This window comes from Mesocricetus auratus, unplaced genomic scaffold (genome assembly GCF_017639785.1).
Source record: "Mesocricetus auratus isolate SY011 unplaced genomic scaffold, BCM_Maur_2.0 Super-Scaffold_6723, whole genome shotgun sequence".
Classification (NCBI taxonomy): Eukaryota; Metazoa; Chordata; class Mammalia; order Rodentia; family Cricetidae; genus Mesocricetus; species Mesocricetus auratus.
In genome coordinates, this window is record NW_024429183.1 from 9,698,717 (window position 1) to 9,721,961 (window position 23,245).

At 43.3% G+C, this 23,245-nt stretch overlaps 1 protein-coding gene across 3 annotated transcripts; it reads right to left on the reverse strand.

Moving 5' to 3' along the window:
• Positions 1-256: 256 nt before the first annotated feature.
• Positions 257-21,494, reverse strand: Nudt7 (nudix hydrolase 7). Of its 3 annotated transcripts, none has more exons than XM_040736506.1 (4): positions 21,319-21,494; positions 18,469-18,622; positions 4,614-4,712; positions 257-906 (listed from the first exon to the last, which is right to left on the reverse strand). In XM_040736506.1, exons 1-4 carry the CDS (start codon positions 21,423-21,425, stop codon positions 544-546), a joined length of 723 nt encoding a protein of 240 aa, XP_040592440.1. In that variant the 5' UTR covers positions 21,426-21,494; the 3' UTR covers positions 257-543. The 3 variants fall into 3 exon arrangements, with proteins under 3 accessions (XP_040592440.1, XP_040592438.1, XP_040592436.1); XM_040736504.1 differs by having other exon boundaries at positions 4,587-4,712; XM_040736502.1 differs by having other exon boundaries at positions 4,554-4,712; positions 21,319-21,492.
• Positions 21,495-23,245: the final 1,751 nt, after the last annotated feature.

Below are 23,245 nucleotides of genomic sequence, written 5' to 3' on the forward strand. Positions count from 1 at the left end.
AAGTCTCAGAGCTGCCTGGTGCTGTGTCCTAATGCTGGGATTACAAATGTACATCACCATACCTTAATCATTTTACATGGGTGATGGAGATCAAACTCAGATCCTTATGCTTGCAAGACAGGCACCATATTGGTAGCATTATCTCCATAGTGTCAAGCGTGTAGGTTTGAATGGCTAGCCAGCAGTTTCTGTCAAGAGAAATGATGGACTAAAAATATTTCAAATACTTTAAAATAATATTAACATTGCACAGTCATATATTCAACAAACATTTATTAAGTGCTCACTGTGTGCCAAATATCCCTAAAATAACTATAAAAATATTGGCATCATGGGTAAAATTATACTGCTCTGCCAAAGCACTTTTCCAGTTTTGAAAGACTTTTAGTGTTCTAGATGAAAAGGGGCATCTGGAAACCAGGCAAGGCCTTGCATTTGCCTTGCAGAAAAAACATTCACACCTGTCAGGTTCCACTTGCTGATGTTGCTCTGTGTAGAAGCTCACACCAGACCTCATGGATGTTCTTTCAAGTGTTGATGTCTTCACAACTTGCTTGAAGAATATTTCCGAAGAAAGGTCTTTTCACAAGATGGTATCAGGTCATTGAGATCAAACTCAATGTCAAAGGAGGGACTTTTTTCCAAGATAATTAAGGCAACCAGCACAGCCAGTTTAGAAGTCATTCCCTTGATTACGTATTTCACACCAGTTTCGGGGTTTGTATACTCAAAGCAGTGTAAAACAAAATGGTAGCTAGCGTGTGTGAAGTGCTTCTGGTAGTAGACTTGGGGGTGCAGGAAATAGTCCAAAGGCACGAGGAACACATCCTTAACTTCATCAGCGTTAGGCTGGGCCTGGAAGTTGTGGTCTAGAAAACCCACCACTGGAGTTACCAACGCATCATTCTGAAAGCAGAAACCAAAATCCACACATTACAACGTGCAGTGATGTACTGTTTCAAAGATTAAACTCAGGCCACTTCTAGGAGAGGAAAGACTAAGGCTATGGTATATGGTATAAGGTAGGCTTAGGGTAGGGGTTGCTCCTGACACAAATTCATGTCCCCCATGTAACAGATATGTTTCACCTGTGTTAGCATCTGGAATGATGTCACATACCTCTTCATCTTGGTAAGGACAGAGGTATGATGTCTTATCAACAGGAAAATGACATATTACTTGTGGCATACTTATATTTAGGGAAAATACATACTCAAAGCTGTAAGACATAGAATTGCTTATAAACTATATTTTTATAGCATACGTTTTTGTTTTGTGAAGAGTTTAGTTTTATTTATGAGCGCAAATTCTTATAAAATGACTCAGAGTTTGCTGATGGAGTGTCTTTACTTCTACTGGAAAGTCTACAAAAGAGGCTGGGACTGCACATAGATATGATCTCCAGTTTGAAGTTCCTGGGCCATAAGAAAGGCTTTGGGAAGCCAGAGGGAAGTACATTGTAAGGGGGAAGTCTAGAGAAAGTTAAACAGGCTTATGGAAACCTCTCATGGAGGGAGGCAGCCAAAGGTTTCAGAATGAAAACAGATCTGCTATTAATTGCATCCATGGTGAATAGCAACCTTTGGCTAGAGAGGAGATGAGGGGAACATAGACCTTAAATAGCCTTAGGGTAATAAATCTGAGGTCATAGGTCACAAAGAGCTTCAGCCACACTGGGTCCTGCATAAGGGCTCACTGTTGGAGGTCACAGGTTTCCCAGAGCAAATGGTGAGCTGAAGACTGAGGTGATACCAGGAGAAACTGGTGAGGGGCTAAGGAAGGAGTGCAACAGCTTGGCGAAGAGAGCAGCAGCATGTTGTGGAAGACACCCCAGGTAGAAAAAAGGAGCTGGGTTTTCAGGCTCAGCCCTAGATGCTGGTGGAGGACAGTTTTGCAAGAAGTCAGCCCAACACTTCTAAGCCTCTGTGTGGGATATCCCACTTTAGCCATCTCCAGTCACCCAACAGTGAGTCCTTAGCAGAGAGCTGCTGGCTACCCAAAATGCATAGTGGGAGGGAGGAATGGATGAAGAGGTCTCAAGAGAACTCCAACAGGGTGTGCCAGAATGAGGTACTTTACTACAGTCCCAAAACAATGGGGTCAACTAACCATGGGCTCAAACCTCAAGAACTATGAGCGGAACCAAATCTTCCTACTATGTTCTAGTTTCATTTCTATTGCTGTGATGATATAGTAACCAAAAGTCACTTTGGGGGAGAGGGGGTTATTTGTTTCACAATTATAATCACAGTCCATCACTGAGGGAAAACAAGGTAGGAACTCAAAGGAGGGGTTGCTTACTATTCCACACAGGATTGCTTCTGAGAAAGGAATTCACTTTACAGCCAAGAGGTGAAGTAGGAACAATGGATAATGCTGTTTGTTGACTCACAGGCTGATTTATGTTTAAGTGGCTTTCTTATACAGCACAAAACCACCTGCCTAGAGGACAGTACTGCCCACAGTGGGCAGAATACTCCTGCATCCATTAACTACTAAGACATGCCCCTGCCCAAACACATACACACACACACACACACACACACACACACACACACACACACAGAGAGAGAGAGAGAGAGACAGACAGACAGACAGACAGACAGACAGACAGACAGACAACAGGCCAATTTGATCTAGATAATTCAGTTGAGGTGCTCTTCTCAGGTGATTCTAGGTTGTGGCAATTTGACATTTAGAATTAGTCATCATACCCTATAAGGTGATTAGCTCATGTATTTGTTAGAGTAAGAGAAAGCTGCCTGAGGCATATGTGAACTCCATTATTTGAACCACCCACAAAAAAAAAATCAGTAGCTCTCAGGGACTGTAGAGACGAAGCTACTCTGGTTTGAGAAATTTCGAACTAGTTCAATGAATCAATAGAGTTTTAAACTCCTTAAAATGTGTTGGGGGATTTGCAGAAATTAATTGAAAATCACCCCTATTAGAAGATAATCTAAACCCCCTCATTTTCCAACTGTTAGGCACTGGTGGCAGTATTGTTTTAGTATAAATTTTGCTTGAAAGCTCAATGCATAGAATAGTAAAATATTTATACCTAGTTCTGTGGATATGTGGGAAGGACACCCAAAGCTGTGGTCTTCCTCTCCCAAACTATGACACGAGCTTAATCATGAGAATAACATCAGTGAAACTCAAATTCAAGGACACTGAATAAAATGCATGAATGATAAACCTTGAAACTGCCATAGTCATGATGAATGTAGTAGGAGAAACTGTCACAAGGACTAAGAGATCTGACAACTGTATACAATCTGGTGTATAGGATAGGATCAAGGGCATAAGGCAAGACAATAGGAAAAGTAGTAAAAAAAAGTGTGGGTTTAGTTCATAATAGTGTTCTAAAACTGTTTCATAGTTGTGACCAATGTACTACAGCTATGTCAAGCATCAACCATGGAAGACATTGGGTGTGGGGCCATGAGACCAGATGACTTCTAATCTGTCATCATTCTGGACATGCATTTAAAAGGTTACAGTACATTTATACTGATGAGATAATGCTAGTATACCAGTAAGAATCAGCAAGTGACTCCTAAAGTCCATTTGCACAACGATGACTTTGCTACAGTACAACAGCCAATGAGATCCCACTATCCCAGCTCCAGGTTTTCCTATGCTGTTCGGTTTATGGGAATAAGGAAGTCCTGACTCACAGGAATGCAGTGACAAACACCGGCAGTTTTTAAGCATCTTGTCAGATGATCTTGTTTTCCCAAATTGTGACTCTAGTCTAACCATGGAGAGCTCACTCAGCAGTCAAGAGCACATGCTGCTCTTGCAGTGGACCAGAGTTTGTGGAGTTCTCAGAATTCATATGAGGTGGCTCCCAACAGTCTATAACTCCAGTCCCAACCACCTATAAACTCCAGTTCTGGTGGACTTGACACCCTCTTTTTGTCCTCTGAAGGACCCTCCAGACACTTTCACCACCACCCACATACAAATAAATAAAAATAGCCTTTTTTATTAAATCCATAACCTGAACTGAAGAATGTCTGGTATAGCTTAAAACTGCCAGGTTCTTGATAACATGAAGTGTGAGAAATAATCACAGACCCAAGGACCACAGCGACCTGACAATCACATGAAGTGTGGTGTGTAAGATGAGGCAAGGATAAAAAGCTCCCTAGTTCTTTGACAAGAGGCCTCTTTATCCCAAGGTGTGCACTAAACCAAGCGACATTAGAGTAAACAGAAAAAATTGGGTCCCTCCAAAGGGATACCATCTAATATGTTTCACAATAGTATATTATTTTTTTACTGAATTCTCAAAATAAATGTATGCTGGAGAAAAGCACACAGGAGCAATCTGAGTATACTCAGTATTCCGTGGCACCCAGTTTGAAAATCATTGAGGTAGCTCCCTCTTTCTTTCTGGATGGCGTGAGAAGGGCCACAGAGCTCATGAAGGACCAAGTCTACACAAGGACCCAGTTATCCTGTCTCAGTGCACAGCACTTCTAGAATTATGTTGGATCCAATGTAGAGCCCCCTAGCAGCTCAGGAGGTCCCACGACTGTCCTTACATCGATCAGATATGGCACCAGGTGAGAGATCACCTCCACTTGGTGGGGATGCAGCCCCACCTCCTCCTGGGCTTCACGGAGAGCAGTGGCTGTGTCATCCATGTCCATCGGGTCTCTCTTTCCTCCAGGGAAGCAGACTTCCCCAGGTGCCCTTCTCAGCTGGGGGATTGAAAGGACAGAGTTACAAAGTGAGATTTCAATTTGAGAACTATTTAGTCAGTCAACAAATATTAACTCAACATCTACAGTGTACAAGATATGTTTTTCCTTGAATCCTAAAACAAAACAACAAACAAAAACCCAACAACAACAAAACAAAACCAGGGCTCCTGAGATGGGCTCAGCAGATAAGGGCACAACCTGAGTTTGAATCCCAAACCCATATGGTAGAAGAAGAAAAGTGATGCTTGAAAGTCATCCTCTGACTCTCATGTCAGGTTTCCAGGATTTGTGTACATGCACTCACGTACACACACACACAAACACACACACACACACACACACACACACACAAATATATCATATACTAACAAATTTATTACAAAGGTTGGGGGATGTCTTTTTGGAAAATTATCTGTATTGTTCCCCCCCTGAAATTGTTCCCCACTGATACGTTTTAGATGGTTTTATTTATTAAAATATTTATTGTCAAGGAAAGACATCAGCCCCTCCAAGACCCCAACCCCAGCGAGTCCAGCTTCAGGTGAGATTGGGTCTCCGGCGGGGACTGCCCGCCCATCACCCATCCCCCTTGATCTTCTGGGCAGCTCCTGGCATCCAGAAGACCCGCCCACACAGGAAAGACATCAGCCCCTCCAAGACCCCAACCCCAGCGAGTCCAGCTTCAGGTGAGATTGGGTCTCAGGCGGGGACCGCCCGCCCATCACCCATCCCCCTTGATCTTCCGGGCAGCTCCTGGCATCCAGAAGACCCGCCCACACAGGAAAGACATCAGCCCTTCCAAGCCCCCAACCCCAGCGAGTCCAGCTTCAGGAAAGACATCAGCCCTTCCAAGACCCCAACCCCAGCGAGTACAGCTTCAGGAAAGACATCAGCACTTCCAAGACCCCAACCCCAGCGAGTACAGCTTCAGGAGACCTGCCCACACAGCAAAGAAGTCAACAATTCCAAGACCCCAACCCCAGTGAGACCAGCTTCAGGAAAGACATCAGCCCTACCAGGACCCAAACTCCGTGTCAGCATCCCCAGCTTCAGCTGCAGGAAGGAAGGAGACCAGTGGAGATGGAAAGACCCCACCAGCACCCACTGAAAGAAGAGATGGGAAGAAGACAGAATAAGAGACCACTCAGCCTAAAGAGAGACACTCAAGGATCCCCATAGCCTAGGTCCTACTGTCCCTGAACCTCTCAACCTCAGCTTCAAGACCTTTACTGTCGCTCAATGGAGTAGAGATGAACTTTCTCCTCTGTGCCCCATTGAAATCACAACCCACAGAAACTGGGGACAGAATGCAAAGTTGTGTTGGGCCACTGCAGTTTGTGATATTTTTGTTGCACAGATTTAAGTAACCAAAATGAGCAGCTAAATGACTTTCCAAAATAGTAAAATAACAATATCAAAGCACTGGAATAATGGAAAAATTAAATGTTATTAAAATTAACTTTTTTATTGCTTTTGTTAAAAAAAAAAAAGAGATCACTCAGCAATAGAAACACCAACATGACCCCACCAGAATCCAGGGATCCAACACCAGCAAGACCCGAAAAGTACTACATAGACGAAGAAGAGGAGACAGACCTTAAAAATTATTTCATGAAGATGATGGAGACCCTCAAAGAAGAAACGAGGAAATCCCATAAAGAAATAGAAGAAAAAAACAAACAAAAAAAATCCATGAAATGGGGGGAAAATTCAAGAAATAAACAAATCTCTCCAAGAATCTAAAGAGCACCAAGAAAGAACAACCAAAAAAAATTAAGGAAACAACTCAAACAGTTGAAGGATTGAAAGCTGAAATAGAAACGATAAAGAAAACACAGAATGAAGGGAAGCTGGAAATAGAAAAGCTGGGTAAATGATCAGGAACTACAGATGCAAGTATCACCAATAGAATACAAGAGATAGAAGAGAGAATCTCAGGTGTTGAAGACTCATTAGAGGATATAGAGTCGTCAACCAAAGAAAATCTCAAAACCAACAAATCCTTAACACAAAATATCCAGGAAATATGGAACACCGTGAAGAAGCCAAACCTGAGAATAATAGGTATAGAAGAAGGTGAAGAAATTCAACTTAAAGGTACAGAAAACATATTCAACAAAATCATAGAAGAAAACTTCCCTAACCTAAAGAAAGATATGCCTATGAAAATACAAGAATCTTACAGAACACCAAATAGGCTGGACCAGAAAAAGAAGTCACCTCGCCATATAATAATCAAAACATCAAACCTACAGAGTAAAGAGAAAATATTAAGAGCAGCTAAAGAAAAAGGCCAAGTAACATACAAAGGCAGACCTATCCGAATTACACCTGACTTCTCAATGGAAACGATGAAAGCCAGAAGATCCTGGACAGATGTCCTACAAACGCTAAGGGAACAAGGATGCCAGCCCAGACTACCATATCCAGCAAAGCTCTCAAATACCATAGATGGAGAAAACAAAATATTCCATGACAAAGCCAGATTTAAACAATACGTATCCATGAATCCAGCTCTACAGAAAATGCTAGAAGGAAAACCTAGAGCCAAGGAAGATAACTACATTCACAAAGACACAGGCAATATATAATCACACTTTACAAAACACCAAAAGAAAAAGGGAGGAGAAACTACACAAAATAGCTTCACTAACAATAAATCAAGCACAAACAAGGATCACCAATCAATGGTCATTAATATCCCTCAATGTCAACGGCCTCAACTTGCCTATAAAAAGACACAGACTAGCAGAATGGATACAAAGACAGAACCCTTCCTTCTGCTGCATACAAGAAACACATCTCAACATCAAAGACAGATGTTATCTCAGAGTAAAGGGTTGGGAAAAGATCTTCCAATCAAACGGTCCCAAGAAACAAGCGGGTGTAGCAATCCTAATATCTAACAAATTAGACTTCAAATTAAAATCAATCAAAAGAGATGAAGAAGGACACTTCATATTCATCAAAGGAAAAATACATCAAGACGAAGTCTCAATTTTAAACATCTACGCCCCAAATACAAAGGCACCTACATTCGTGAAAGAAACATTACTAAAGCTCAAAATGCACATAAAATCTCACACACTAATAGTAGGAGACTTCAACACTCCGCTCTCACGGCTAGACAGGACCCCCAGACAGAAACTTAACAAAGAAACAAAAGAACTAATAGAAGTTATGACCCAACTGGGTTTAACAGACATCTATAGATCATTCCACCCAAATACAAAGGGATATATCTTCTTCTCGGCACCACATGGAACCTTCTCTAAAATTGACCACATAATAGGAAACATAGCAAATCTCCACAGATACAAAAAAATTGGAATAACCCCCTGCATCTTATCAGACCACCATGCATTAACATTAGAATTCAACAATAACACAAATCACAGAAACCCTACAAACTCATGGAGATTGAACAATGCACAATTGCACCATCCCTGGGTAAAGGAACAAATAAAAAAAGAAATTAAAGACTTCCTCGATTTCAATGAGAATGAAGACACAACATACACAAACTTATGGGACACTTTGAAAGCAGTGCTGAGAGGAAAGTTTATAGCACTAAGTGCCCACATGAAAAAACTGGAGAACAGTCATACTAGAGAATTAATAGCACAGCTGAATGTTCTAGAACAAAAGAAGCAAACTCCCCCAGGAGGAGCAGACGCCAGGAAATAATCAAATTGAGGGCTGAAATCAATCAAGTAGAAACCAGACAAACACTGAGAAGAATCAATGAAACAAAGAGTTGGTTCTTTGAGAAAATCAACAAAATAGATAAACCTCTGTCCAAACTAACCAAAAGACAGAGGGAGAGCATGCTAATTAACAAAATCAGGGATGAAAAAGGGGACATAACAACAGACTCTGAGGAAATCCAGAGAATCATCAGGGCATACTTTGAAAATCTGCACTCCACAAAATTTGAAAATTTAAAGGAAATGGACAATTTCCTGGATAGATATCACTTGCCAAAACTAAATCAAGAACAGATAAACAATCTAAACAGACCTATAACCCCTAATGAAATAGAAGCAGTCATCAAAAGTCTCCCAAATAAAAAAAGCCCAGGCCCAGATGGCTTCAGTGCAGAATTCTACCAGAAATTCAAAGAAGAGCTAATTCCAATACTCCTCAAAGTATTCCACACAATAGAAGCAGGAGGCACACTGCCAAACTCTTTCTACGAGGCTACAATTACCTTGATACCCAAGCCACACAAAGACACAACTAAGAAAGAGAACTATAGACCAATTTCCCTCATGAACATCGATGCAAAAATACTCAATAAAATACTCGCAAACCGGATTCAAGAACACATCAGAAAAATCATCCACCATGCTCAAGGAGGCTTCATCCCAGGAATGCAGGGATGGTTCAACATTAGAAAATCTATCAATGTAATCCACCATATTAACAATCTGCAAAAGAAAAACCACATGATCATCTCACTAGATGCTGAAAAAGCCTTTGACAAAATCCAGCACCCCTTCATGATAAAGGTCCTAGAGAGATCAGGGATAACAGGAATGTACCTGAATATAATAAAAAGCAATATACAGTAAACCAACAGCTAACATCAAACTAAATGGAGAGAAACTCAAAGCAATTCCTCTAAAATCAGGAACAAGACAAGGCTGTCCACTCTCTCCATATCTCTTCAATATTGTACTTGAAGTTCTAGCTACAGCAATAAGACAACAAAAGGAGATAAAGGGGATACAAATAGGAAAAGAAGAAGTCAAACTTTCACTATTTGCAGATGATATGATAGTTTACATAAGTGACCCAAAAAACTCCACAAGGATACTCCTAGAGCTGATAAACACCTTCAGCAATGTGGCAGGATACAAGGTAAACTCAAAAAAATCAGTGGCCCTATTATATACAGATGATGAAGTGACTGAGAAAGAAATCAGAGAAACATCACCCTTTACAATAGCCAAAAACAGCATCAAATATCTGGGGATAATGTTAACCAAGGAAATTAAAGACATGTATATCAAGAACTTTGCGTCTTTAAAGAAAGAAATCAAAGAAGATACCAGAAAATGGAAAGATCTCCCATGCTCTTGGATTGGTAGGATCAACATAATAAAAATGGCAATCTTGCCAAAAGCAGTCTACAGATTCAATGCAATCCCTATCAAAATTCCCTCACAATTCTTCAAGGACCTGGAAAGAACATTAATCAACTTTATATGGAAAAACAAAAGGCCCAGGATAGCTAAAACATCCCTATACAATAGAGGAACTTCAGGAGGCATCACCATACCTGACTTCAAGCTCTATTATAGAGCTATAGTCCTGAAAACAGCTTGGTATTGGCACAAAAATAGGCAGGTAGACCAATGGACCCAAATCGAAAGCTCTAATTTTAACCCACACACCTATGAACACTTGATTTTTGACAAAGATGCTAAAACTGTACAATGGAAAAAAGAAAGCATCTTCAACAAATGGTGCTGGCATAACTGGGTACTGGTATGCAGAAGACTGCAGATAGATCCATGCTTATCGCCTTGTACAAAGCTTAAGTCCAAATGGATCAAAGATATCAACATAAATCCAGCCACACTGAAACTTTTAGAAGAGAAAGTGGGAGATACTCTTCAACGAGTTAGTACAGGAGACCACTTCCTAAACATAACACCAGTGGCACAGGCACTGAGATCGACAATTAACAAATGGGACCTTCTGAAACTAAAAAGCTTCTGTAAGGCAAAGGACACAGTCAAAAAGACAAAAAGGCAGGCCACATAATGGGAAAAGATATTCACTAACCCTACATCTGACAGAGGGATAATCTCCAAAATTTACAAAGAACTCAAGAAACAAGTCTCCAAAACACCAAAGGATCCAATTAAAAGGTGGGGTACAGAGCTAAATAGAGAATTCTCAGTAGAGGAGGCTAAAATGGCCAAGAGACACGTAAGAAAGTGCTCAACATCCTTAGCCATCAGGGAAATGCAAATCAAAACAACTCTGAGATACCATCTTACTCCTGTCAGAATGGCTAAAATCAAAAACACCGAAGACAATTTATGCTGGAGAGGATGTGGAGAGAGAGGAACACTCCTCCACTGCTGGTGGGAGTGCCGACTCATACAGCCTCTTTGGAAATCAGTATGGAGATTCCTCAGGAAAATGGGAATTAATATACCACTAGACCCAGCAATTCCACTCTTAGGCATATATCCAAATGAGGCAAGTCCATACAACAAGGGCATCTGCTCCACTATGTTCATAGCAGCATTATTTGTAATAGCCAGAACCTGGAAGCAACCTAGATGCCCCTCAACTGAAGAGTGGATAGAGAAAATGTGGTACATTTACACAATGGAGTATTACTCAGCAGAAAAAAACAATGGAATCTTGAAATTCGCAGGTAAATGGATAGCACTGGAAGAAACCATCCTGAGTGAGGTAACCCAGTCGCAAAAAGACAAACATGGTATGTACTCACTCATATATGGATTTTAGACATGGATCAGGATAGTGCCAGTCTGCACTTCCACTGATAGAGAGTCTGGGAAACAGGAAAGAACCTAAAAGATATGCATATATGCATAGTACCCAAGAGAAGAGGATTGAGACAAGATCCCCTGAATGGATGGGGAACATGGCGAGGGGTGGGGGGGAGTGGGACCTGGGAAGAAGAGAGGGGGTGAAGAGGAAGAGAGTTCGTCATGGGGGAACAGGAAGTTGAGGGGGTGGGGGTAGAATAGGGGGAAGAGGGAATCATAGGTTCGAAGACAGATCAGGCACCAGAGTGACCTCGAGTGATCTAAAGGGATAACACGAATTGGCAAGCTAAGCAATAGTGGAGAGACCACCTCGAATGCCCATTCCTGATAATGAACTTGATGTCTATAACCATCCGGGAGCCTTCATCCTGTGACTGATGGAAGCAGAGGCAAACACACAATTAATCACTGAACTGAACCCAAGCAACCCAGTGACAGAGAGAGAGGAGTGATGAGCAAATTGGCAAAGAATGGGCTGGCAAAACCAGCAGAGACAGCTGATCTGAACAGGGGAGAGCTCTTGGACCCCAGACCGACAGTGGGGAGGCCAGCATGGGACTGATCTGTATCCCCCAAATGTGAGTGTCAGCGAGAAGACCTGGGCAACCTATGGGGCCCTGAGCTGTGGATCAGTGTCTATCCCTGGTATACAAACAGTCTTCGTGTGCCTATAGCACAAAGAGGGATGCTCTCTCAGCCTCGACTCTTAGGGGAGTGCCTGGACCCTACCCAGGGTAAAATGACAGACTCTAGATATCCCCTATGTGGAAGGATTTGGCAATAGGGTGGGAGAGTGGGGGGGAAGGGGAGTGCGGGAGGAGGGGAGGGAGAGGGAACTGGGATTGACATGTAAAACAAGCTATTTAAAATTAAAATAAAAAATGATAAAAAATATCCTCTACAAAAAAATATTTATTGTCTATATTATATGTAGAGAATAACTCCCTTACACCCCCTGACTCCCTTTCTCTTCCCTCCCATTAGTCCTCTTAGCCTCCCTGAGCAGTTTTCCTTTTCCTTTTATGTCATACATATATATACATATATACATGACTTTATGTGATATAAAATGTATGAGCTACAAGTGAAAGAAAACAGTATATGATTAAGTTCAGCTGCATTTATTTTCTGACAAAAAGTAAGATTTTGTTTATCTTTAATTTCTTTCAATTTTCATTTCACACACACACCTCACAATTAATAACTTTGAGAATTTCCCTCACTTCTGATTTTCCTCTACATGCTTCTAAAAACAACATAAATGCATAAACACCAATGAGGGTTTGTAAAAGCTAAAGAAAGGATACTATAAAGATAGTATAACCAATAGATGATTTTGCTAAGTCCATTATGAGTGGTTATCAGATTCAGAGCATATGTTTCTATAAGCTGTTATGCTTTGTGGGGAAAGACTGGGACAGGGTCTCATGTAGCCCAGTCTGGCCCCAAATTTATTATGTAGTCAAGGATGACCTTGAACCTTTGGTCTTTCTGCTTCCTTCTCTTCAGTGCAGGGATTAGGATTCATACCAAAATGCTCTGCTTTAGGCAGTGCTGGGGATGGGGCCCAGGGCTTGGTACATGCTAAGCAAGCACTCTACCAACTGTTCTACATCCCCAACCCTACAAGCTATTATATCTTTAAAAATTCTTAATGAAGGAAAATCAATAGAGTATAAGAGTAACCAATTTAAAATAAATAATTCAGGAACATTTAATAAACCCATAATGATGTATAGCCATACCTAATAACTAGTTTCAGAATGATTCCCCATTCTGTTTGTTTGTACAGATCACAGATCTCTATTAATGGGCACACAAACCACATTAGGTTACTATTATTCTCTTTTCACAGAAAGGGTAAGACACCTAGAGGTTAAGTTACCTGACTAAGTTCTCACAATGAGCTATACATTGGCGTTTAATTCTAGAGGCCATGTTCTTAATCAGCACACCATCTATTTATTAGAAGTTTCTGGGGCCAAGGGGATGACTCAGCCAGTAGAAGTGTTTGTGATGAAAGTCTGATGATCTGAATGTAATCCCTAGAATCCACATACAGAATTGCATGTGATGGCATGTATCTGTAATGGCAGAATTCTTACAACTAGATGAGAGGCAGAGACAGAACAGTCGAGAAGCTTGAAGTTTCCTCTACTAGTCAGAAATCATTCTGCAGAATTTGAGACAACCTGACAGAAGCTCAAAGAGCACTGTTTTGGATCCTATAGTTGGGAATGAGGAGGTAAGGAAGAGAGACCCTATCTCAATAACAAGGTGAGAGAGAAGAGACTCTCAAAAGCTGTCCTTTAACTCCCCTACAGAGGTCGTGATGCATGCATGCCCACACTCACACTCCCATATAAGTTTAAATAAACAAGAGTCTGCTAAAACATAGTATTGTTGAGGAGCCGTCACCATTGGTGCCACACATCTCAACATCTCCATTTATTTTTGCTCACCTACATGAAGAACGGGGCCCTCTCTTTCCATATTTCTCCACCCACATCTCTGACTCCAGTTCTGTCTGACTTTAGGACAATGTGTCTCCATGTGTGGCTCCCAGTAATTTCCTCCTTTCTCAGCTCTGAAGGTTGCAGCCCTCACCTCACCATTCCCTTTTCTGTGTGCTCAGCTTCTCAGCCAGGGTCTCCCCCAGTCCCTCTTATACACTCACTTACCCATGTCCAGTGCCCTCCCCATGCATCTACTGAGAGAACCTGACTCAGCAGGCCTCTTAGGCCAGTTTCTTGCCAACTGTGTACAAAGATCACAGCAGTGTGCACTTGCTGGAACCACAGGGCGGTTACATGAGCTGAGGCTGTAGCACGTGGATTTGTGTCCTGCTCCCAGGCAGGGGGTGCAATGAGAACCCCTAAGGTCGGTTCTTGAAGTTGAAGAATTCAACCAAGATGTCCTGTCGGCATTTTGAGCACTTGGGCTGATAGAACTGTGTAAGGAAAGCTAGGAGCCTGATCTGGTCAGAATATCTGTTTCCTGGCTGCTACCATTGAAATCCTCAGTCACAAGGCAATGCCATTTGGAGGTGAGGCTTTTGGAAAATTATAATGGAGCATGGTCCTTATCAATGATCTTAGAGCCGACTGACTGCTCTGCTCACCCTGTGAGCACACAGGGAAATCCATCATCTATGAGTTAGAAAAAGGAGGCCAGGACCAATTTCTTGATCTGCAGATGCCTGGATACTGAACTTTGCAGCCTCCACACTCATGGGAAATGTTTGATGTTCATAAACCATCCAGTATAAGGTATTCTGTTACAGTCGTTTGAGAGGACTAAGACTGTTATGATCTTTATTTACTGCTATAGCCAAAGATGCGGCTTTAGTAACTTTTCGCTTTCATTCACTCATTTATTTTATTTTGTGGTGTGGAACCAGGGCTTTGTGCATACTAGGGCAGTGCTCTGCCATTGTGCTATATTCCCAGTCCTAGGTAAGTCTTTCGAAAACATAAAACATCTGTAGGTCTTCCCTGCTATAAATGAAGAGCTCCACAGGATCTGGCTTGACAGTTATGGCCTCACACATCTTCTCTTCAGTGACAGATGAGAGAGTAGGGAGAAGAAGGCTAGACCATCTTCTGTCTACCACAGCCTGTCTTATAAAATACTTAAAAATATGCCCCCTGGTACATCACCTCTAAAACGTGACTGTTTGCACACTCAGCTCTACAGTAGCTGGTGACAGGGGCACCCACAAGGACTCATTGGGCTTGATAGAAATACTGACTTGATTTAAAATACATTTTGAAAGCTCTTCAAAGAGACCCCAGAGCATGCCAATTCAATTCAAGTGGCCTTCTACTTTGACTCCAATTAATAGGGAGCAAGGACCTTTTGGGTTCCTGAGAACTCTACTCTTAGAAAGTGTTCAGCTGTTTTGAAGCAAGCAAGTACATCTAAAACAAAATCAAAAACAAAAATTTTTCATAGACTTTTGGGACCAGAAAGGGATCTACCTAAGCATGGGAATGCACAATCTTTTTCCCCCTCTGTAAATAGTGTAAGTTGTCTGTATGGGTGTACATGTATGCATGTATGTGTGTTTGTGTGGGTGCACACATCTACATGTGCATGTGGAGACCAGAGGTCAACTTTAGGTACCATTCCTTAGGTGCTATCCACACTGGGTTCTTTTGTTTGGTTTTTATTTATTTTATTTTTGAGATTATTGTAGAATTACATCACTTCTTTCTTCCCGTTCCTCTGCCCCCCCCCACACACACACTCAAAAACATTCTTACTTTCCCAGTAAAGTTGACTACCTCAGGTTGCCAGACTACCATGGAGAAACATACTTCTACCCATATAAGGGTACACACCTCAACTGATGCTACCCACACACACACACACACACACACACACACACACACTTCTTGCACTCTTCTGGAATCTCACATCCTTTCCTGGTGATGCAAGACCATTTTCTTCTTTCCCATGGCCTTCCTGCGAACTAGAAACAGCTGGTCTAACACCAAAACTTCCCTTCTTCTGAGACCTGTAAGAAGGGGCTCCCCTACTCTGCCTCATGGACCTGATCTCAAATCAGAGCCTCTACCATGCTGTCTGTCTGTCTGCCTGACTGTTTGTCATGATATTAACTCTCCTAATAAATCTTACCCAAAAGGACAACCCATCCAATGTTCACTTTCAGCCAAGTGAAATGCCCCAGGCCCCAGGTCTCTAGGTCTATGAAGGGAGCCCTTACCTGTGCTGGACTGAGCAAAGAGAGAACGCAACAAGGAACAGTCAATGTCAGGGGACACGGACACTAGCATGAACTGAGACGGTGTTCAGTCAGTGTCACAGGGCACAGACACTAGGGTGAACTGAGACAGTGTTCAGTCAGTGTCAGAGAGCACAGACGCTAGCATTAACTCATACAGTGTTTAGTCAGTGTCAGGGATCATGGACACTAGCATGAGCTGAGACAATGTTGCTCTCTTGCACACTTCTCTCAGGACAGCTTTCAGTCCCATCTCTAGATACTGGAAAATCAGGATTGTAAGACATTACAAACATGGCTCCAGGGTCGGTGAGATGGCTCCTCTCATAAAGCACTTGTGGTGCAATCATAATGTCCTAACTCTGATCCGTGGGAGCCTCATAAAGGCTAAAGGAGAGAGCAGACACCACAAAATTGTCCTCTGATCTCCACACTTGCATACATAGTATGCGTGCCTCTCCCCCATAACACATTTTAAAATGCAATGAAAAAAATAAAAAGAACCTTCCGGAAACCAGGTCTGGTGGTACGAGCCTGTCATCCCACCTGCTTCCGATGTTGAGGCAGGTGGATGGAAGTTCAAGGCCTGCTGGAACTACAAGAGTGAACTAAAGTCCAGTCTGGGCAATTTGGTGAGATCCTGTCTCTACAGAAAATGTAAAAGAGGAGCTATGAGTCAATCCATGTTAGAGTCCCAGCTTGGCAGAAGGCCCTGGGAAGTCCTCAGGAGCAGCTGCAAGGCTGGTTGAAAAACACCCTACTTCCCTCGCTCATAGACAGGTAGGGCTTGCAATTAGAGCGAAGGAGATTTAACCTTTTTGTTTGTGTAGCACTGGAACTTATCCCTAGAACTCTCTCTGCAGACCAGGCTGGCCTCAAACTCATAGAGATCTGCCTGCCTCTGCCTACCAAACACTAGGATTAAAGGCGTGCTCTACCACTGCCCGGTTATATTATTTTTTTAATGACCTTGACAACTTGGAGAGATGGCTCAGTGGTTAAGAGCAGTTGCTGTTCTTGCCAAGGATCTGGGTTCAGTTCCCAGCACCCACAGGTTGCTCACAACCAACTAGAACTGTGGTTCTAGGGTATTCAGTGCCTTCTTCTGACCTATGTGGGTACTAAGATGGTGCACATACGTTCATCCAGGCAAAACACCCATACACACAGAAAATAAACCTTCAAAACTTAAAATGGCTCATGATCATCAGGCATAACCACTGTGGGTGCAACAAAAAAATCAGAATTCCACTGGCCAGAGGCTTTGGTCATATATGGGCTTTACTGTTTCTCAGATAATACACACACACACATACACACACATCTACACACACACAAAAAAAATAGGGGCAGAGAATTATGAACACTATACTTAGGAGCAGAGCTGAGACCCTCATTTCCCTAGTCTCCTTTGGGAAAGTGGGTTTTAATAACTACCTGGACTTGTGTCACTTGACTGTTCCACAGCAAAAAGGATCTCCACAGTCCTGTGTCCCCTGGGTCCATAGAATTCAGCTGTTGTTTATTTATGTCTTTATTATTTACATATATATGCTGTCAATGGGACATTTTCAATTACTTTGTTTGGAAGACTATGTTACTTTGTGGTCTATTATGTCTATCCTGGGATATCCTTGAAATGACCATTTCTTCAACTCTCTGGTAAATATTGACAACAGCAAGGAAGGGTGACTACCCAGAAGTGATTAGGAGAGATTGGAACACCTAGCCTAATATGGCTGTAGAGCGAGATGGATCCTAACTTCAGCATGCATTCAATGTGGGCAGCTGGCTTCAGGGCCTAGGTACTAAGGGTATGCTCTAGTTTACCTGGGTGGATTAGTCTAACAGAGTCATTGTTGATGGGGGTAGTTTTCCACCCCTATTCTGCCAGGACTACTGGCACTGTCTGAAGACAGGCTGTCATCACACAGATGGGCCTGTGTATAAGTGCTGTGTATATGTCATGGGTAGAGATCAAGACAACACTAAATATCCTACAATGAACAAGAAGGCTCCTTGACAAAGAATGTTCTAGACCTAAATCCTGTTTAAGCACCAACATTAAGCAACCCTGCTCTAACGTGTTTTCTACCAGCCCTGTTTTCTATTTTTTTCTTCTTCTTTCTAAAACCTCTTTAAAAATGGCACATTTGGCCGGGCAGTGGTGGCGCACGCCTTTAATCCCAGCACTCGGGAGGCAGAGGCAGGCGGATCTCTGTGAGTTCTAGGCGGGCTGGACCGATAGCCTCCAAAACAATACAGAGAAACCCTGTCTCGTAAAAACCAAAAAAAAAAAAAATCATGAAACAAACAAACAAAATCCCATTTCATCCTGTGGCTTCCACTACTCCTCCAACACCATGATTTCGAAAGTTCATTTGAGAATGGCAGCCTTGAAATGCGGACAAAGTGAAAGAAGTGTGTTTTTAAATGCCCCAAGATGTCACAAGAGCCTCTTGTCACCTACCTTGTCTGAGCGGACAGTGAGCAGCAAGTACAGATTTCCTTCTTTGACCAGCAGAGGCAGAAGGACAGAGTATTTATTAGAAGACAAATGGGAATACCTGGTCCCGACATCGAACCTTCTCAAGCGGGCCTTGGCATCATCTATCAGATTGTTCCTAAGATGAGGACAGGGCAAGATCTCCGGTAAGCAGAGCTGTGGCAGAAAGCTCCCAGTCCTGCTGAGCTATCTGTGGTGGGATGAGTGGTAGGGGTGGGGTGAGTATCTTGGATTTAATTTCTGAGTCTCAGTATAGTTTTCTAATAACCTGGCAGTAATCACAGTACTTAAATGGCATTTTGTTGACAAGAACGAATGAGGCAAAAACACCAAGTTCACAGTTGCATACACAACTTCACTTAGAAGGGCAAATTAACTTTAAAATTCAAGAGTAAGCCAGATTAGGCATGTATGTAATACCTGCATTCGAGAAGTAAGGGCAAGAGGATCAGGAATTCAAGGTTATCCTTAGCAACGCAGTGAGTTCAGGGCCTACCTGTTATACATGACACCTTACCTAAAAAACCAAACCAAATCAAGCACGTATGCTAAGACATTTCCTCAATAATGTAACAGTTGAACTTTGACTCTGTATGTAAGCTGGGCTTCATTCTAGTCCCAGCTGTTTGGGAGCTGAGACAGGAGGATCACAAGTTCAAGTTGTCCTTAGAATACAGAGTGACTTCAAGGCCAACCTTGAACTCTAGACCCTGTTTCTAAATAAGCAATAAAAAGCAGGCTTGGGATATCGCTCAGTAGTAGAGTATTTGCTTAGCATGGGAGGCCCTGGTCTATCCCTAGTGCTCTGGGGAAGAAATACTAATACTATAGCTATACACAGCTAGGACAGGTGTGTCGAAAAGTCTTTGTAAAGCCTGCCTGATCCTTCCACCATGTTCTCAAACCCAGCCGCCACTTAAAAGTAATTCCCAAATTCAAACATCCACTGAATCTGGGAGAGGGCTGCTCTCGGTCTGCACAGGGTACCCCTCACTGTGACTCGGTGGCTTTGAGGTAAGGCCTGAGAAGGAGCACTGGATTCCACTTCAGAGTCATGATGTTGCCTCTGTGGCAACTCAAGGGACTGCACTTTGAGAACGGATAGGCAAATATTTAGACTCGTCCCCACAGTCTGCAGCGTGCTCATGTGTCCCTCAGACAAGCATACTATGCTGCTGCCTCACACAGGGTGGCCTCGTCCATGTCAACTTAGAACCTGGGAATGGAACTTTACTCAGAAATGGGATCTTTACATATGTAGTTAAGGCTGGTGAGGTAAGATCCCTGGATTTTGGGAGAACCCCCAATCCCATGGCAGGCATCTGTGAAGGAAGAGGCTACAGAGAGACACACACAGAGATGGGGATGGGGACCAGAGTGCTGCTGCTGCTGCTGCTACAAGTCAAGGATGACCAGAAGCCACCAGAAGCTGGAAGAGGCAAGTAAGCGCCCCCAGAGACTTCCGATTGTGTTCCTGTTGACACCTTGATTTTGGACTGGCCTTCAGACCCAAGAGTTTTCCCTAACTGCCATTGCTTAAGTCACACAATTCTTAGGACTTTGTCATGGTGGCCACAGAGAGTGAACATCAGTTTTCATTAGTCCGTAGTATGGCTGTGCAAAAGCAGATGGTTAGGTCAATCAAAATTCATTTCAACTCGGCCAGGCGTTGGTGGCGCACGCCTTTAATCCCAGCACTCGGGAGGCAGAGGCAGGCGGATCTCTGTGAGTTCGAGGCCAGGCTGGACCGACAGCCTCCAAAACAGAGAAACCCTGTCTCGTAAAACCAAAAAAAAAAAAAAAATTCATTTCAACTCAAAATGGGTGGGGTCAGGTGTGGTCGCTCACACCTGTAATCCCAGTTGCTTGGAAGGTTGAGGGAGGAAGATGGCCAGAATTTTGAGATCATTTGGGGCTACACGTGGGAAAAAATTATGACATCATCTCCTGGATCTGTAACTTGTTGGAGGGTAGTCATTAAGATAAATCGACCAATTCACACACGGAGCGGGGGATGGGGAGAGGGGCACTCAGCTGTGACTGCTAATGACCAGCTAGGACATCCTTAGTAAGCCATTGGTTGGAGGTGTTTGCTAATAATTCTCACCACCTCCCCCTGCCCTTCCCATGTGGCAGGCTGCTGGCTGCAAACCAATCAAATGTCCTGGAAAGGGTCACTGAAAGTGGGCACACAGTGTGCAGGCCTCTGTTCAGAAAAGACAGCTAGGCAAGCGGAAAGAACTCTGCCCAAGGAGGCTTTTCGGGAGCTCCTAGAGCTGCCAAGAGGCAGCAGGAGAAACAAAAGTCTAGAAACTGTCTCCAGACTATCACCATTAAAATAGGAGCAACAGCTCTGATCAGGGCTCACCCCACTCTGTTTATAATTCTCAGGAAAGCCCTGTGGATAATGGGATCATGTGAGTCGAGGCTGGGAGCAGTGCCTTGGGCAAGAACCACGATCATGAGTGTTAGTAGCCACCCAGGGACTTGAACCCGGTCTGGCTGATTGCCGGGCTGTCTGGCCATCGTCGGGTTGTGAGGTTCTGCTGTGGGGACACAGGTTACAGAAGAGTGATACAGATTGGCAAAGGGAAGCGCTGTGACCCAGGGGTATGAGGACACGCCTGCCTGTGTGTGAATCTTTCTAGGTGAAACCCCCACTCTGTTCCCTGGAGCAGAAAGAAGCAAAGTCCCAGCTGGCCGATCAGGAGGCTAGTCCCGAGGAGCCTGAACTGCAGGATGGACAGGTAGGCCCGCGCAGTAATTGGGGCCCGACTAGGTCGGGCTCCAGCGTCTGGAGCCGGAGGGCTTTACCTGGCAGGCTCTGGAAGTCCACTAGGTCGCGACATCAGCCCTTCACTTCCTGGGCTACGAGCAGTTGGGGACTTCAGGAAGAAAAGCTTTCTCACGCGCATGCGCATATCAGCCGAGTGCCCTGGAAGTGAGGGGCGGGAGAAGCAGAAGGCTTGGAAGAAGTCAAACTGTCCCAGACCCGGGAGGGGCGGGACCTATAGATAGGCGTATCTGGGCGGAGTTAAGTCTGAAGGCGGTGCTGACGAGGTTTAAAAAGCTGAGTACTCTTTAAAAAACAGCTTGCTTTCTTGTAGCTTGGGCTTCTTCAAAACGGTGGAGCCTATGAGAAAATCTTCAACGAGCAATTGTAGAAAATATTAATTTTAAAAATATTGCACTAATTTGTGTATGTGTGTGTATGTAGGTCAGAAGACAGCTTGCAGGAATCAGTTCTCTCCTTCCACCCCATGAGTTCTAGGGATTGAACTCAGGTAGGTAGGCTAGGCGGCAAGCACATTTACCTGCTGAAACTATCTCGCAAGCCCAGGGACAGATGTGACTTTCATTGATTGTGTGTGTGTGTGTGTGTGTGTGTGTGTGTGTGTGTGTTTCACATCGTGCATTCCGATCCACTGATCTCCCAGTCACTTCACATCTACCCTCTTCCTTTAAAACAATTCTTTTTTTTCTTTTTGGTGAAGATGCAAGCCAGGCATGGTGGAGTGTGAGCAGCTGAGGCAGGAAAATTGCCATGAGGTCACAGCCAGTCAGGCCAGGGGGGCAAAAGAAAGAAAAACCAGGACTGCACTGGTGAGGCAAGAGGAGAATTGAATCTCTTCCAGATGCCAGGGGAGAGTAGTCTGGTGACCGGGGAGCACCTGCAACCCATAGAGAAAAGACCAGTACAGAGGAGAAGGCTGGGAATCAAACAGCCACGTAGAGAAGCCAGAGGCCTGTAGTTCTTGGAGAGCTGGGAGGAAGAAAGAAGGCTGGGTGGAGAGTTGGGAGCTTGGACAACCAGGCGGAATCCCTCACTTCTGGCCAAAGCAGGAGTTTCCCCCCAGCAGCATCAGCGTCTCCAGTGTGGTGCTGTAATGTAGACCCTACGCAGAGGCACACACCTACTGAGTCCAAGAAGGGTGGCAGGTCACCATATGTAAGTAGATGCTGATGTCCGCTAAGTGTACCTGCTTTCAGGGATGAACTGCCAAGAGATGAGGGAAGCCAGAGAGTAAGTTCAGGAAGAAGGGGGAGTACCATCACCTCACAGGGAGCTGGATAAGGGAACATTCCAGGAAGAATGGTGGGAACTGAGACTCACAGGGTGGGCTACTCCGAAATGGCACAGTGTCTGGCACATATACTTAATAATGTGCTTTAAAATTTATTATACGTTCTTCTAAGCCTCAAGGGTGGTGGCACATGCCTTTAATCCCAGCACTTGGGCAACAGAGGTAGGCCGATCTCTGTGAGTTTGAGACCAGCCTGGTCTTCAAAAGCTAGTTCCAGGACAGGCTTCAAAGCTATGCAGAGAAACGCCGTCTCAAAAGAAACCCAAAAATATTAGTATATATTTGTCCCTAATTCATATATAAATACAATGCATTTAGATCATACCTCCCACACCCCTCTCCCTACAGACCCCCTCCTCATTTCCTCCTCCCAAATCCATGTTTTCTCCTTTTTTCTTTTTCTTTTCTTCTCTTAAAACCCAAAGAAGTTCAATGTAAGTTTAAGCAATATATAAAAATGAATCAAAACTGAATTATATTCTTCTTTGTATTAGTGGAATAAAAATATAATTCACGTATATTGTTTTCTAAAGTAAGACTAATTTCATAATAAAACGAGAGTACTTAGGACTCATGAGAGTCACATTAGGGCTAAGTAAACAATTGGACCATAGTTCCAAAGATTTTTAAAAATTTGTTTTTATTTATGTATATTA